Source organism: Marmota monax, unplaced genomic scaffold (genome assembly GCF_021218885.2).
Source record: "Marmota monax isolate L192 unplaced genomic scaffold, Marmota_monax_Labrador192_F-V1.1 WCK01_AAM20220418_F8-fsc00160, whole genome shotgun sequence".
NCBI classification, from domain to species: Eukaryota; Metazoa; Chordata; class Mammalia; order Rodentia; family Sciuridae; genus Marmota; species Marmota monax.
Genome location: NW_026694183.1, coordinates 3391844 through 3409304, shown reverse-complemented (window position 1 = coordinate 3409304; position 17461 = coordinate 3391844). Strand labels below are relative to the sequence as shown.

The 17461-nt window shown below is 49.8% G+C and overlaps 1 protein-coding gene across 1 annotated transcript in view; it reads left to right on the top strand.

Moving 5' to 3' along the window:
* The window catches only part of Grin2d (glutamate ionotropic receptor NMDA type subunit 2D), a 32338-nt gene extending 15708 nt beyond the window's left edge, over positions 1-16630 (top strand). Inside the window, exons 10-12 of the mRNA XM_046466277.2 lie at positions 13486-13673; positions 13874-14106; positions 14330-16630. Coding sequence (XP_046322233.1) covers positions 13486-13673; positions 13874-14106; positions 14330-15658 — 1750 coding nt within the window. The 3' untranslated portion in view covers positions 15659-16630. The remainder of the gene's footprint in view (positions 1-13485; positions 13674-13873; positions 14107-14329) is intronic.
* Positions 16631-17461: the final 831 nt, after the last annotated feature.

Sequence of the window (17461 nt, the reverse complement as noted above, 5' to 3'; positions counted from 1 at the left end):
GAACCCAGGGGTGCTCTGCCGTCAAACTATATCCCCAGTCCTTTTTATTTTTTATTTTGAAACAGGCCCTCCCTAAGTTGCTGAAGCTGGCCTTGAATTTGCCATCCTCCTGCCTCAGCCTTCCAAGTCACTGGGATCACAGGCATAGCCACTGAGCCCTCATAGCAGGCATTTATTTTCTTATCCCACCTATGCCAGTCAGTGAGCAGCAATTCCTGCCCTCAGGAGGCTTAACATCTAGAGGTAGGAAACGAACATTAAATAAGCAAACAGAAGAATGGAGGGGGTGCAGCGAGATGCTTTCAGGAGGGAAGGGTGCAGCATGGCTGGGTGGGAATAGTTTTACCTGGTGTTCAGGGAGGGCTTCTCAGAGGAGGTGGCATTTGAGCAGAATGCTGAAGGAGGGGAGGGGGCATTCAGGGTGGACCTGAATTTGAATAGGGAAGGGCAAGATCTGATTTGTTTCTAAATTGTCTGCTCCAGTGTGGAAAATGGACAGAGGGGACCCTAAGTAAGTGGGGAAGCCATCACGGCATCTAGAATCTTCCCTGAGGCCCATCCTCTGCCCACCCCTCAGGTAGCCGGTCCTGACTGTCTTGATTAGAACTGGGGCCGCAAGAAAAAGGAACCAGCCAATGCATGTTAAGTAAAAGGGGCGGCTCAGCACAAAGCTCAGGTGGTCTCGGAACTGGTCTTCAGCAGAGAAGGCAGCTATTCATTTAGAACTTGATAAAGAGACCAACTCTGCGCCAGGTACAGTTCCTGGATCACAATAGACAACAGCAAAATAAGGAACTTCCCAGATGGGTCACGAGTTTTCTTTTCGTTTTTCTTTTTTTAAATAAGTGTTTTAGTTGTCCATGGACCTTTATATTATCTACTTCTTTTTATGTGGCTCTGCCACTGAGCCATAACCCAAGCCTTGGTCAGGAGTCTTGAAACAGACAGAGGTTTCTTTCTCCTGCTACCAGGGCAGCAGGGTAGCTCAAAGAGACGGCCAACAGGCTGAACTCTGCCTCTTTTTTGTTCTTCCAAGCTTGCAGCATACACCTTCATGCTCTTTTTGATTGTCTCATGGTCTCAAGAAGGCTGCTGCCCTTACATGGGGCACATCCTACCTACTTCCAGGCAAGGAAGAGAAAAGGTGAAAGACTGGAGGGTTTGCTTCTGGGAAGGCTTTGCGTTTATGTTGGGGAAGCTGATCACAAGGACTTCTGGCTATTTCCCAGAACCTATCAGATGGCCGTTGCTTGCTGCCAGGGAAGCTGGGAAGTTAACTGTGTTAGCCACGCAGCCTCTCTTGTAGAAAATGGTGGAGGAGGAGGTCAGAAATGGAGACCTGGTAGCCAAGTCACCTGCCAGAACCCAGCCTGTGTGGAGTTTGCGTTTTGCCACCAAGCAAGTTCTCTCTTGCACTTTTCTTCTCAACCTCTCTCTCAATTTCTGGGAGTCACATGGGTTCTTGGCTCCTAAACTCTGCCTGTCTGCTCTGTGCAAACCTGCAAGCCTCTTCAGTTCCGGTACTAACTTCAGCAACGTTTTTTTTTTTTTTTTTTTTGGGGGGGTGCTGGGGTTTGAACCCATGGCCTTGTGCATGTGAGTTGAGCACTCTGCCAGCTGAGCTGTACCCCAGCCCAGCACTTTCTCTCCAGGTTCCTCATCACACCTGCAGCCCCACTTCAGCCCTTTAGAGCATCCCTTTCTTCTTGTCCTTCCCTCTTGAAGGTCCGTTGACACGATGTTGTTGGGGACAGACTTGTCTTTGTTACTAAGGCTTTGGGAGATGCACTGCAAACCTTTCTAGGGCCTGGTCAAGAGTACAATGGAGACTTGATCCATATGTAACTATTTAAACCTTGTGAATCAAGCTAGCAAGACGCTTGATGTATTGAGGTCTCCTGCCTGGACACATATACCTTCTTAACCATCAGAAAGGCTACTAAGTTCAAGTTAGGCCTGGATCAGCTGGTGCAGTGGTGCTCATCTGTAATCCTAGGGAGGCCAAGGCAGGAGGATCACAAGTGCGAAGCCAGCCTGGGCAACTTGGCGAGGCTATCTCAAAATTTATAATAAAAAAGGCTGAGTTGTGGTGTGATGCACCCCCTGTTTTCCATCCCCAGTTTGATTGTCAAAGAAGAAGAAAAAAGAAAGTCTCTCAGGGTCGCAGGAGACAACCTGACTCACTGTCTTTCCACTGCATCGTAGTCCCTGCCTTTCCTGGCTGCCTGCACTCTTGGCTCATGGCCCCAAATCATTCTGACCTCCTTTTGCATCAGCTCATCTCCTCCTCTGACCAACCCTCTTGCCCTCCTCTTCTAAGGTCCCACATGACTGCCTGGGCCACCCATATGGTGCAGGTTAAGCTCCCTACCTCAGGATCCTTCACTGTTCAATCTGTGAAGTGTCTTGCCATGTGAAGTAATATATTCAAAGGTTCCAGGTACTAGAGAGTGGATACCTTGGTGGGGGGCACCATTCCATCTACCACAACTTCCCAGGGCATATTCTTGAAGTGAGGTGTGGATCCTGGGTGGGCACCGCCCCCAGGGGAAGTCTTCAAAAAAAAGGAACCAAGGCCAGGTGCAGAGGCACCCACCAGTAATCCCAGCAACTCAAAAGACTGAGGCAAGAGGATCACAAGTCTGAGGCCTGCTCAGCGACTAAGGGAGGCTCTAAGCAACTTAGTGAGACTGACTCAAAATAAAAAATAAAAACATCTGGGTTCAATCCCCCCATACGGAGGAAAAAAAAAAAAAGAACCCAGAACATCACCCCCCTTTCCCCATATTCTCAGGGAAATATAGAGTGTAGGGAATCAGGTATCAAAACACAGCACAGAATGAGGAAAAAATTTTTTTCCATAGTGCATCCATCCATCCACCCATTCATTCGCCAAGTACTCGTGGAGCGCCTCTGATGTGTCAGGCGCTCTGCCAGATGCCTGCCTCCTGTAGACTTGAAGCTTCTGCTGGAGCGGGGTAGGCTGCAAACCCACAGATGTCTAAAACCCACGGCCTCTAAAGTGCCTCAGCGTTGAGCCTCTGGTCACAGGGACTTTCTCTCTGGCCATCTTCCTGCGCAGCTGTGCTTGCTTCCATGTTGCTCCCTGCGGCTTCCTTTCTCCCTGGAGACCGCATTCCTACACCTTCCCGTTCAGCGCTCCTCCAAGGCCCGGGAGTCCCGCAGTATCCTGGGGACACCTAACAGCAGTCGTCTCAGAACCAGGTGGTCCTGGGTTTGAAAGAGCTATCCCCCTTACTTGCTGCCGACCCTGGAGCACACAATTCAGGTCCTAAACAATAATTTTTGTCACCATAATATGGATCAAGGAGCCCTCGCAGGGGTCAAGCGGCTCTGGGAAACCAGTTCAATTTCACGTTCCCACTAGGAAGGATCTGATTGGTCCAGCTAGGGTCAGGTGCCCACATCAGGCCCAATCAGCGACACCCAGGGTGGACCTGGTCACGTGGTTGTCCCGTTGCCCTTCCCACATCAGGGCAGGTTTTCCCAGGTGTGCGGCCACCCGCGGCCGGAAAAACCCTAGCTTTCCTTCCAGAACACTCTTCCTACGCTGGTTTCTGCCTTTTCTTCTGTTTCCAAACCTAGTGAACGGAAGGATGGAGGGGTGCAGCGAGAACACGTTTGTTTCTGTCCAGGGCTCTTAGCCTTCACGTTCGGCTGCCTGGGAACCAAGTTTCCCTTCTTAAATTTCTCTTTTCCCCTCTCACTAAATGATTCCTTTGGTTGCCCTTGCTTGTGGTTAAAGTGAAAATCGCTCTTTCCTTCTTAATGTCTGTGTCGTTTCCTTCCATTCTTTTTTTCTAGAACAGAGCTGAGGAGCGGTTTGCAATTTAAAATTTTCTTGGAAACACACTGAAAGAAATAGATGATATTAATTTTCATAATATTTTTTAAATATTTTTTTTTAGTTGTTGATAGACTTTTATTTTTTTTTAGACTTTTATTGTATTTATTTATGTGTGGTGCTGAGACTTGAACCCAGTGCCTCACACATGCCAGGCAAGTGCACTGCTGCTGAGCCACAGCCCCAGCCCGTAATTTTCATAATATATTTTATATTATATAAATAAAATATATTATATAAATACTCCAGTATTTTCAAAATGTTATCATTTCAACGTTCAATTGATATGAACATTGAGATGATGTTGGGAGGGTGCGTTCAGTATGTATTTTATGCTCAAGGCCCACTTCAACTTGGACTTACCATAGTGCAGGTGCTCAATAGCTCCATCTGGTCTGTGGCTGTCATGTTGGACAGTACCCATTTAGAATTGTTTTTTTCTATTTTCCTTCCTCTTCTCATCTCCCCCACCCTCTCTCGCTCTTTCTCTTACTTGTACTTCTTCCTCTTTCCTTCCTTTTTCTTCCCCAACCTCAGATTTCATCCAAAGTTTTTCTAAGCTCCTCAGGACCTATATAACATTGTCTCCAGTGCCCGCTTCTGGGAATTCTGTAAGTTCCTGGGTTTCTCAGGTTCACCCTGGCTTCAAGCTCCTCTTTGCTGATTTAATTTACTTCCTTGGACCATCTGACTGGTCCTAGTGTGTCTTCCCAAGTTCAGAGTCTATGAACCAGAACTAGAACCCAGAAGGCCTCCACTGTGTGTGGTGGGGAGACAGGGAGGGGCCTGAAGACTGGCCAAGCTCTGCCAGCACTGGCCAGTAGATATGCAACGAGCCTCGGGGTAGTGCTGTTTTCCAGTGGCCACATTAAGAGACATAAAAAGAAGCAGGTGAAATTAATTTTCATAATATATTTTACTTGTCCCAATATGTCCAGTATATTACTTGGACACATAATCAATGCAACATGGTTGAGACATTTACCCAAGCTTTTCCCACATGCAGTCTCTGAAATGCAGTGTGCATTTCATACCCACAGCACCCACCAGTCCAGAACCTCCTGTCTCAAGTGCTCAGAGCCACGAGCAGTGTGAGGCCGCTGCATCAGGCAGCCCAGGTCTGCATTACCTAAATGAAAAGTGTCATAGTGGTCATCACAAACAGAAGACATAAAAGGCATCTGACCACCCCTGGCCCCTGGGAGACTTTTTCACTTCCTTACTCACCCCCCAGAGTATTCTCCCCAGCCAGCGCTGACTCATTGCTCATCTCCCTGCTTCCCACTTCTACCGTTTCCCTCCCCAGCTCCTCCCTCCAGGAAGGCTCCTGGGAATCCCAGATCCTCTCTTGGGCAAAGCAGAGACTGTTTTTCCCAGCTCTGCTCACGGAGCCACCCTGACCTCACTAGCACCTGCCAGGGGAAGGCTTGGTTACAAACAGCCTCCTCTCATCCACAGGGACGCCTCACACTTTGTCCTTGGCCTTAGGGAGCAAGAATTCAGACCCCACTTTCCAAATCCACTTGGTTCCTGAGTTTTGGGTAGCAAGAGTGAGAAAGTGACTAGCCAGGGAAACTGCCCATCTCACAAAATGAATCTGTCCCCTCCCTGACTTTGGAGAACCAAGGATACCTGTATGCCCCTGTCCCCATACAAATGTCAACCACATTCCCGGCTTTTACTGAGTAAAAATAGCTTGGAGACCTCATTCCATGTCTTTTTATAGATTATCATCATCCTTTTTTAAAATTGAGATATAGTATACATACAGTGAGGAAGAACAAACTACAAAAAAGTGGACCACCCATTGATTGTTTATACATGCACATGCACCCATGGGACCAGAGGAAGGTATGGAAATCTTTCCAGCTCCCGGAAAAGCTCTCCTTTGCCCTTCCTTCCTTCCTTCCTTCCTTCCTTCCTTCCTTCCCTCCCTCCCTCCTTCCTTCCTTCCTTCATTACTGGGAATTGAACCAGTACCAGAACTGGGCACTCAACCATGGAGCCCCTCCCCCCAGGCCCTTTTTGTATTTTATATTTTACCAGAGATAGGGTCTCACTGAGTTGCTGAAGCTGGCTTTGAACTCTTGATCTTCCTGTCTCAGCCTCCCAAGCCACTGGGATTTCGGGCACACCACTGCGCCTGGCTTGAACATCATCTTAACAGAATCAAACAGGGTACATAATGTCTTTTGTGTCTTTTTCTCAACATTGTTACCTGGTCACTGGCTTTTTGCTGTGTGTGCCATTGTGTATACCCTTACGTGAATATACCACAAATTCTTCCATTCTGCTGTTAGAGGACATTTGGGTCATTTCTAGAGTTTGGCCATTATGAACAGGCTACTATAGTAAGTATTGGGAGGATGTATAGCTTCATTTTTTTGTGTGGGTGGGGGGGGTTGCTCCCATCGATGGATCAGCTGGGTCAAGGGAGGGACATGCTCAGCTGTGATGGATTCTGCCAGGTGTTTTCCAGAGTGCTTGTGGCAGCTCACACTCTCATGGGCAGTACAAGTGTTCCACCTGTTCCACATCCTTGCCAACGCTTGGTCTCATTCCCACTGTCTTTTTAATTTACTATAGTGTTTATTATATTCCAAGTCTGCTCTAACTCATTTTAGCTCATGATTAGTTTGCTGGGCCTACTGTGATGGCATATTTTTTGGCCTGTCATTCTGGAGGCTGGAAGTCCTGGTATCCTGGGGGGTTGGGAGGGAAGGATCCCTCCAAGCCTCTCTCTCCTTGGCTCACAGGTGGCTGTGTCCTCTCCTCTCTTCAGATTATTTTCCTTTTAAGTGCGTCTGTGTCCAAACTTCCCCTTTTTATCAGGACACCAGTCTTATTGATTTAGGGCCCACCCTGTGACCTCATTTTAATTTTTTTTTAATTAAAAATAATTTTAAAACGTTTTTTAGTTGTGTGTGGACACAATACCTTTATTTTATTTTTATGTGGTGCTGAGGATCAAACCCAGTGCCTCACACATGCTAGGCAAGTGCTCTTCCTCTGAGCCACAACCCCAGCCCCTCATTTTAATTTGATTGCCTCTTTCATGACTATTTTAGGTTAATATTATTAGAAACAAGCACAGCAAGATTCCCACGGCTGCTAATCACCAGGGCTGGGACTTGAACCCTAAGCTGCTTCTGCAGCCCAGGCTCCCAGCCTCTGGGCTGCACTGCCTTGTGTACACAGTGAGAAACCCAGAGCTGCTCCCCTGCCCCCTCCCAATTCACAAAGGACACCCCTCTGTTTCTCATTGTCACCTCTTGCTCTGATTTCCTGCTTCTGCTGAGTTCTTTTTTTCCCCCAGTATCCCTTTTACATTTTTTCTAATTTTTAGTTCTATTTTTATCAGTTGTCCATCCACACAGTTTAGAAAGTAAAATATAAGATTTTTTGAAATGAAAAACAACAGGCCCCCATCTGCTTACCTCCCATGTCCCCCACCTGGAAGAATTTGCTTTCACCTTTTTCATTGTAACATTTTGCTATTTCTCTAAATACCAGTTTTGTACTGCTACCTCTAGATTTTTTTTCAGTTTTAGGCATTTTCCATCCACTTCTCACTATGGAAGGCACATACTCATGCTCTTATTTAAATCCTTCCAGCCTCCCACATTGTGATTCTGACTAGATGAATATTCAGTGTTTACATGTTATGACTATGTAAATGCTCTCCCAGCTGCCACAAGTAGTAAACCATGATTACATTCCTCTCCTACACAATTCTTTGATTTTTTTTTTTCTGGAGTTAATAATTGTCTTTTTTTTTTTCCCCTTCAGTTGCTTAGTGGCTGAGTTTCCTTTGTGCTTAATTAATTCAAACCCAAATTCTCTGTTAACTACCTGAATCTCTTTTTATGTTCAGAAGCATCAAATGCTCTCTTAATTTCCTTTCACTGAAGAGGTCTCTCTTGGCCTTCTAGCCTGCTCCCAGTTTGGATTCTGTGGAATCACAGATTGTTACTTTACCTGGGTTTTGCTCCCTTGTGCTTTTAAACATCCAGACAAAAGGCATATAGGAGAAATATTTTTGGAGATATTGCATATCTGGAAAGTCTTTGTCCTCATACTGAATAGACAGCCTGGCTGGGTATAGAATTCTGCAGTAGAGATCATTTCCTCTAAGGATTTGGAAGTATGACTCCATTGTGTTCTACTGTCCAGTATTACTGGAGAGGAACCCCAAATTATTCAGACTTCCAAGCCTTTGGTCTGTTCATTCTTTCCTTTGTCCTCAGATACTGACATTTATTAACAACATGCCTTGATCTATTTGCATTTCAGTTGTATTCTCATGCCATTTGTTTTGAGGAAATTTGTTTTTTCTTGAATTCTTTTATGAACGGTTTCTCCCTTGTCATTCATTTCCCTGTACTTTTTTTTTTTTTTGGTTCATATTAATTTGATATTAAACTTCTCAGACTGTCCATTTCTTTTATCCTTTTTCTTATTTTTCTCTGATACTTCCTGCAAGATTTTCATTTTTCTTTCACCTTTTTATTAAGCTTTTCATTTCTACTATTTCATACAACACTCACACACACACACACATATTTTGTGGTGGGGCTAAGGATTGAATCCAGGGCCTCACACATACTAGGCAAGCACTCTACTGCTAAGCAACATCCTCAGTCAAGTATATTATTAATTTTTAACAACTCTTTTTTTGGTCTCTGGACTTTTATAGTATTTTCTGAATTTCATATTATGCTATTTTACAGAATCCTATCATGGTTCAAAGTTGTAGTATCTTATTTTTCTGACATTATAGTTTTTTACTTTTAAGATATTTTCTCATCTTCACTGTTTCCACCAAAGCTCCCTTCCCCCTCCCCCATTTATTCATTTTGTATCTTTATCTGATGTCCAGTAATCCTCGGTATCTGTTCCCATTTGGGAGTGGAGGTCTGGAATTCTGGAAGTGGTAAGCTTATAAGTGCTGAGCAGGGTTGCTGAACTTTACTGTAGGTGATCTAAACCATATTTTTCCTGGAATTCCCAATGATGGTGTTTTGGGGGGGATTTTTTTGTTCTCTTTTCTTGGGATACACACATACACACACACACACGTAGTTTTTGGTATATTCTTTGTTGTCAGTGGACTTTATTTTATTCATTTATATGCAGTGCTGAGAATTGAACCCAGTGCCTCATACATGCTAGGCAAGTGCTCTACCACTGAGCCACAACCCCGGCCCTTGGGATGTATATTTTTTTAATATAGAGAGGAACAAAGAAGAAAATAATAAGCCATGATCTCCTTGACAAGATAACCCTTAATGACATGGAAGTTAAAAGGCATTCATTCGTGCACCCAGTAAATATTTATTAAGGTCTTCTTAAGCCAGAGTGCTAGGGCATAGCAGTGAACAGATCAAAGTCCCTGGAGCTTTCATTCCAGACTAGGAGACAGGCACGTGTGTGTGCCCCGAGCAGACTCCAGTGACAGGCAGGTATCTCCAATAGACAGAACATTTCTGCAACCATGGGAAGGTTCTAGACTTGTGCAGCCCCACTGGCAGTCCCCAGCTATTGAATGTGCTTGGTGTGACGAAGGAATGTGATTTTTAATTAAAATTCTGATGTAAATAGCCAGATGTGGCAAGTGGTTACCCCAGTGGACAGCACTGGAAAATGCCACCCTCACAGCGAGGCACAAGGGCTCTGGCTGCTGGGAGGGCGCGTGACCTCACAAGAGAGGAAGGATGTGCATCTCCTACCAGGAAATAAAGCACCCAGCCTGTCCCCGGGGCCCATCCACGAGCCATGTTCAGTTTCCCACTCACAAAGGAGCTGCACAAACCTCAAGTCCCCTTTCCCTAAAGCAGGCATTATTTTTATTTCTTTTAAAATAGGAAAGACACAAATACACACACATGGACACACACACACACACACACACACACACACACACACCCCTTCCCTGTACAATCCTTGAAACTGTCCCTTGTTTTCCTCTTGCTTTTTTCTGAGGAGGCCTCCTCTTGGCCACTTTTCCATGGAATGAGGTCTTACCTCTCCGCTCCAGGGCCCAGCCCGCCGTCCAGCCTGAATTCATGCACTCAGCCACTTTTTTTTTTTTTTCCTTGAGACAGGATCTCTCTGTTGCCCAGGCTGGCCTCAAATTCCTGGGCTCAAGAGATCCTTCTGCCAGTCTCCCGTAGCTGGGACTGACAGGACACCATGCCCAGCTTACTCAGCCAGTCTTTATTAAGTACTTCATGTATACCAGATGCTGTTCTAGACCCTGTGGATGCAGTTTTAAACCATAAAGGCAAAGTCTCTGCCCTCATGGGGTGAAAATCCAGTGGAGAGAGACAGGCGGTACAGTGAAGATAAAAACGTTGGCTGGTGTGTTCTGAGGCATAGGGGTAAGTGCTTATCACCAAGTCAGGGCAGGGTGAAAGCGTTTGCAAGACCTGGGAGGGGGCTACAGGCTGCAGTATTAGGTAAGGGGCTTGAGAAGGTGTCTTTTGAACAGACCTTTGAAGGAGTGAGGGGTTGAGGCAGGTGGCTATCTGGGAGAAGAATGTTCCAGCAGGGGGAACAGCCCATGCAAAGGCCCTCAAGCAGCATGAAGCTGTACCTGTTCCAGGTACAGCAGGAAGACCAGTGTGGCTCTCCCAGAGCAATGGAGGGACATGGGGGCAGAGGGGTAAGGAGGGGTGAGGAGATGTCCAATGGCCTGGGCCTTGAAACCCAAATAACTCAAGTCATACTGGGTAAAGTGGAGAGTCAGGGGAGGGTGGTGAGCTGAGGAGGGACAGGCACTAGATCGAAGGTTAAGACCCCCTTGATGACAGAGTGGAAATAAACACTGAAGAAGAGAGAGGCAGGGAATTTTTATTTTTCTCCAAACTTGTACCCCAACCAAAGCTGTAGGAAACAGCTGAGGGTTAGTTTTTTGGTGCTGGGGATTGAATCCAGGGGCACTTAACCAGGGAGCCACATCCCCAGAGATTATTTTTTGAGACAAGTTGCTTAGGGCCTCTCTAAATTGCTGAGGCTGGCCTCAAATTTGCAATCCTCCTGCTTCAGCCTCCTGAGTCACTGGGATGCAGGCATGCCACCACCACACCTGGCAAATGGCTGAGTTTTAATACCAATTTAGGTTTGGGAGGTGGTAGGGGCTAGGCACTAGATCCCAGAACAACTGAGCAAACAATTTAAAATGAATGCTGGGCTGAGGTGCAGCTCAGTGGTGGAGTGCGTGCCTGGTATGTTCAAGGTCCTGAGTTCCATCCCCAAAGCAAAAAAAAAAAAAACAAAAAAAAAACAAGTGAACATCATTTGATTCCACCTTCCTAAAATTCCCTCAGTTATTTCCACCACTGAAAGCCTTAACTTTTAGTTTTCTCTAAATGCTCTTCAGGCTCTCCCTCTGCCCCCATTTCCTTAAGGACCCTTGACGATCTCCTTCCATCTCATTCTAGTCCATAGCCCCTCCCTTCCTCCTCTTCAGGCTGACTCTGGAAACTCCAAATTCTTCCCACTCAAAAGTGGAGTGCAATTCACCTTTCGCCCCCAAGGGCATTTTCCTAAACAAAGAGAAACCTAGAGAGAAATTACAGTTTCCCTGCAAGGCAAAAGCACCCACAGGCAGTGGCGGTATTTTTCTTGCCTGCACGTCCATTTCCGATGCCAGCAGGGATCTCCTGCCCTTTTGGATCTACAGAAAACTAACCCAGACCCCACTCTCCAGCCTCGGGACTGGACAGTGACTGCTCTCCCCGAGACCCTGCTAATTCTCAAGCTCTGTGTTCTTTGCTCCACCCCAACTCTGCTTCTGCTCTGCCCATTCAATTTGGGGCAGCTGCTCCCAGCCTGTCTACCCTGTTGGGGTCGGGGGCATGGACTAATTCAGCCTTTTTTCCTCATTCCCACACACTTCAGGCATTTATGTGTGACCATGTTAGTGTGCGGTCAGAGCTTTTCTGAGTTTTTGGTCACAGGGATTTACAACAGCTGATAGGCTAAGGGTTCTGGTATAAAGCCTGCCTAACTCTGTGTGTGTGTGTGTGTGTATGTGTGTATGTGTATACTCAGAGGCCCCAGGTTCAACCCCCAGCACCACTGAAAACAGAAAAAACAGGCTAGCAATTCAAAAGTCAAGGTTAAGCATTCTTCCCTGGAAGACCCTTTCCTTTCTCTGCAACCCAGGCTCCAGGCTTGTGTCATTGCCTACCTTGTACTCCCTGGGCCCTCGCACTCTCCGACACTGTTTCATTTTAAATTAAAGAAACTTAAAATTCCATCTTTCCATCCCACTGGTCACACTTCAGGTGCTGAAGAGGTATATGTGGCTAGTGGCTGCCCTGTTGGGCAGTCCCACTGGAATATCCCATCACGGCAGACGGTTCTTTCAGACAATGCTAGGCTAGACAGACGGGTACCTCCCTCTCAGGACTTGTCTGGTGTCTGCAGAGGAAATGACCAGAATTTCACCCCACTGCCTGTCATTAAAAAATAAATAAATATGAGGTCATATTCTAAATGGAATTCCAGGGCTAGTTTTGTACTAATACATCCTGGATGCCTTCATTGGACAGATCATAAACATTTATCTGATATCACAGAATTGTTACATAGTGTTCCCTGGCCTGGACTCATTTATTCACTCATTCATTTATTCTGATGATATTCATCAGCTGCCTTGTATGTGTCAGGAACTATGCCCTGGCCATGGCTGGGAATGAGACCAACTGGGACCCTGCTCCCTGGGGCTTCAGTCTCCTGGGAGAGGTTGAGATGAGTCCAGTAATCATGGAGATTAGTACAGACTGGCCACAGTTGTGGAAGAATGATGCTTGGTGTGGGCCACAGTGTCTCATCCATGAGAACCAATCCCATACCCCTGCTTCTCATCCCCCCAAGTTTTAGAAATTAGGGCCTGGGGGGAGGACACAAGTATGTTAAGGTATGTTTCTGGGCCTGTGTTTCCTCATCTGAAAACAAATGGACATCATAGTTTCTATCTCATAGGGATGCTGTGAGGATTAACTGGATTTCTAGGCTAGATAGATCATGCCTGGTGTAGTCTATGTGCAACATAGCAGTCGTTCACATTATTATTATCATTCTCTCTTTGAAGCCTCAATCCTCCTCTTTAAATTTCAGGACCCTTTTATTTATGTATTTTAAAATTCTTATTCATTGTATTTTATTGTAAAATACTAGGGGTACTAGGGGTTGAATTCAGGGCCTCACTCATGTTAGACAAGTGCTCTATTCCTGAGCTACACCCCCAGCCCCTAGAACCATTTTAAAAAATAGGTTTACTACTTAAAAAAAAAATAGGATTTTCTCTGGAGGGCTACAGTGAAAATTAAAAACAGTTCATTATTCATCAAAAATCACAGTTAACATTTCTCCAGCGCCTCCTTTGCATCAAGCATTATCCAGCGTTTGCAAAAACTCTGGACTGGAGATATTGCAATTATGCCCATTTTACAGAGGTTGAAACTAAAGCACAAGAGAGCTTTGTCTTTGCTCAAGAGCTCCAGGTCGTTAGGATTTGGAGGGACTGGTGGTTAGGGGTGAGAGAGCTTCTGGGCTGGGTCGTGATGGCAAATGAATGGGACTCACGCTGCCTTCATGCCCCCTGTCCTCAGGAAGCTGGATGCTTTCATCTATGATGCAGCAGTGCTCAACTACATGGCCCGCAAGGATGAGGGCTGCAAGCTTGTCACCATAGGCTCTGGCAAGGTCTTCGCCACCACAGGCTATGGCATTGCCCTGCACAAAGGCTCCCGCTGGAAACGGCCCATCGACCTGGCACTGCTGCAGTTCCTGGGGGATGGTGGGGCTGCCTGCAGGGACTTCCATTTTCACATGGGAGGCGGGAGAGTGGGACCCCTGGGACCTGGGAAAGGAGAGATTGGGGACCTTGACACCAGGGTCTGCTAGATGAAGGGCTGGGGGCGTGGACTCCCATAACAGAGGGAGGAGGATCCTGAGAGAGTGTTCATAGCAGGTGACCTCTGACCCCACCTTCCCCAGATGAGATCGAGATGCTGGAGAGGCTGTGGCTCTCTGGGATCTGCCACAATGACAAAATCGAGGTGATGAGCAGTAAGCTGGACATCGACAACATGGCGGGTGTCTTCTACATGCTTCTAGTGGCCATGGGCCTCTCCTTGCTGGTCTTCGCCTGGGAACACCTAGTCTACTGGCGCCTGCGGCACTGTCTGGGGCCCACCCACCGCATGGACTTCCTGTTGGCCTTCTCCAGGGTATGTAGCGGGAGGAGACCCGCAGAGACCAGGAGGTACCGGCAGAGTTGAGGAAGGAAGGGAAGAACGTGGTGACGCAGGCGTAGATGTGGGGAGAAAGAGGCAGAGACTAATGGTAGTGGAAGGGTCCCAGGCGGAGGCCTGGAGAGGAGGGAGGCACCCCCGAGGGAGGGCAGGTGTCCTCGCATCCTGCGCTGACCCCATTCTCTCACCCGCCACACAGGGCATGTACAGCTGCTGCAGCGCCGAGGCCGCTCCTCCGCCAGCCAAGCCCCCTCCGCCTCCTCAGCCTCTGCCCAGCCCCGCGTACCCCACTGCGCGGCAGGCTCCGGGCCCCGCGCCATTCGTGCCCCGAGAGCGCGCTGCCGTGGACCGCTGGCGCCGGGCCAAGGGCGCAGGGCCGCCGGGAGGCGTGGGCCTGGCCGACGGCTTCCACCGTTACTACGGCCCCATCGAACCACAGGGCCTAGGCTTGAGTGAGGCGCGCTCCGCGCCCCGGGGTGCGGCCGGGCGCCCGATGTCCCCTCCCGCTGCGCAGCCCCCACAGAAGCCACCGCCCTCCTACTTTGCCATCGTGCGCGACAAGGAACCGGCCGAGCCACCCGCGGGCTCCTTCCCTGGCTTCCCGTCGCCGCCCGCGCCCCCCGCCGCCGCGGCCACCGGCGTCGGGCCACCGCTCTGCCGCCTGGCCTTCGAGGACGAGAGCCCGCCGGCGCCGGCGCGCTGGCCGCGTTCCGACCCCGAGAGCCAGCCCCTGCTGGGGCCTGGCGCGGGCGGCACCGGGGGAGCTGGGGGTGCGGCGGGCGGGGCCCCAGCCGCACCGCCCCCGTGTCGCGCCGCGCCGCCCCCCTGCCCTTACCTAGACCTCGAGCCGTCGCCGTCGGACTCGGAGGACTCGGAGAGCCTGGGCGGCGCATCGCTGGGCGGCTTGGAGCCGTGGTGGTTTGCCGACTTCCCTTATCCCTACGCCGAACGTCTGGGGCCGCCACCCGGCCGCTACTGGTCGGTCGACAAGCTTGGGGGCTGGCGCGCAGGCAGCTGGGACTACCTGCCCCCACGCAGCGGTCCAGCTGCCTGGCACTGTCGCCACTGCGCCAGCCTGGAGCTGCTGCCGCCGCCGCGCCATCTCAGCTGCTCGCACGACGGCCTGGACGGCGGTTGGTGGGCGCCGCCACCTCCGCCTTGGGCCGCTGGGCCCCCGCCACGGCGCCGGGCCCGCTGCGGATGCCCGCGGCCGCACCCTCACCGCCCGCGGGCCTCTCACCGAGCGCCAGCCCCCGCGCCACATCACCATCGGCACCGGCGCACCGCGGGGGGCTGGGACCTCCCGCCACCCGGGCCCACCTCGCGCTCACTCGAGGACCTCAGTTCCTGTCCCCGCGCGGCCTCCGCGCGTAGGCTCACGGGGCCCTCCCGACACGCGCGCCGGTGCCCGCACGCCGCGCACTGGGGGCCACCGCTGCCCGCCGCGCCTCACCGGAGACACCGGGGCGGGGATCTGGGCACCCGCAGGGGCTCGGCGCACTTCTCCAGCCTCGAGTCCGAAGTATGACGCGGCCCAGGGGGCCCCACTGTCCCCTCGGTCAGCGCAGGCCACAGCCCGAGGGGGCGCGCTCAAGAGACAGGACCCGCGTGGGTTGGGAAGGAAGGAATGGAACTGACCGTACCCCGCCTGGAGTAGCGTCCCCTTGCATTGGGGGAACCACGAGCCAGAGGGGATTTGGTTGCCCAGATCTCACCCAGCCTGAGAGCGAGGGAGCGGGAGGGGGCGGGGGGTCATGGAGCCCACCCGACTTTTTTTAAAACCCGACAAGGGCTTTTTAATGTCACCAGATGGGGCGGGAGGTGGGGGGGGTCACGCCACGCCCGCGCCCCGCCCCCACGCCCGGGGCCGTGGTCCCCACATCACTGTGCAGCTCCCCGGCCCAGCCACGCCTCCGGGGAAGCCCGTTTTTAACCTTTCATCCATCGGGACTCAAAACTGTGAGACGCGTTCGCCAAACTGTGACCCCAGACCTTGGCCCCGCCACACAGAAACCCCTGACCCCAGACTGTGACTTCCGACACCTAAAATGGTCATCCGACCCCAGACTGTGACCCGAACCCCAGACTGTGCCCCAACCAGACTGTGACCCTTGATGTCAAACCTTGACACCCCACCCCTCCTTGTTTTCCATTCTCGTTGGCTTTTTCCCTACTTTGACCTACGACCTGTTTCCAACGGAAGCCCCACCTTCCCCTGTCCCTCAGTGATCCCAAACCCCCTCAAGCCCAAACTTCCACCCTTCCCATCTCCCTACCACTCCAAGTGTCACCAACCACATCCTCTCTAAACCCAACCCTTGTGATCCTTCAGTGATGACCCAGCAGACCCCCCACCAAAGCCTCCTCTTCCCAGATCTCCAGCAGGGTCTGGGGCTGGGTTGTGGAGGGGAGGATCTTCACACTTCACCACCAACCTTCCTTCCACGCTCCTGTTCCACATCGCAGTGTTTGGAATAAACCATGTTTTTATGCCACCTCAGTCCAAGCCTGAGCTCTGTTAGTCCCCCTTAATTTCTCTGGAGAAAACAAACTGAGAAATGTCCCACAGGGGAAGAGGAGACAGAATCAGAACAGACTCTGAAGGGACGTGGAGAAAAAAACAAGGAAAAGGAGGTGGGAAAAGAACTGAGGAGAAAGAGGTCGAGAGTGGGCCAGGGCAGAGAGAGCCCTCAAAAGAGTGGTGAGAAAAATCCGGTATAGAGAAACATTTCAGGATCAAACTCAGGGTTCCATTTCCTATGGCCACAAGCAACAAGGCTTGCTAGATTCATAATGCCCTGCTCAGGCAAGCACGGAGAGTCTTATCACATCCCAGCCAATCGCCACCCTTGGACGCCGTTAATCTCACCAATGAGAATCTTTTTCTAACATTTCATTACGCCAATTAACCAAACTGCTGGTACCGATAGGTGATAAAGAGAGCCAACGCACTTGTAATAGCTGCCTCCAGAGGGTGGACTTTCTGAGTAAGTGCTGGCTGACCAGAGCTGCAGTGTAAACGCCTGGTTAGGCAATTGACTGTCCCTAGAGGGTAGATTTAACCGACTAACTTACACATAATATCCAGCCTGTCTACCTAGAGACTTTTGAAATAAATTAAAGCCATCATAACGGGGAGAGAAGAAGAAACCGGCTTTATGGGTCCTCAGGGAGCAGAAACTCAGTCACCCTGCCAGTAAGTGCTCGAGTTTGCATAGATGAATAATTAATTAAGTGGAAAGACAGCCCTGGGAATGAAAGGTGGAAGATGGAGGCGGGTTCGGAACTCTAGTAAATGGGGGTTGGGGGGCGGCCTCCTGTAAAACTACAA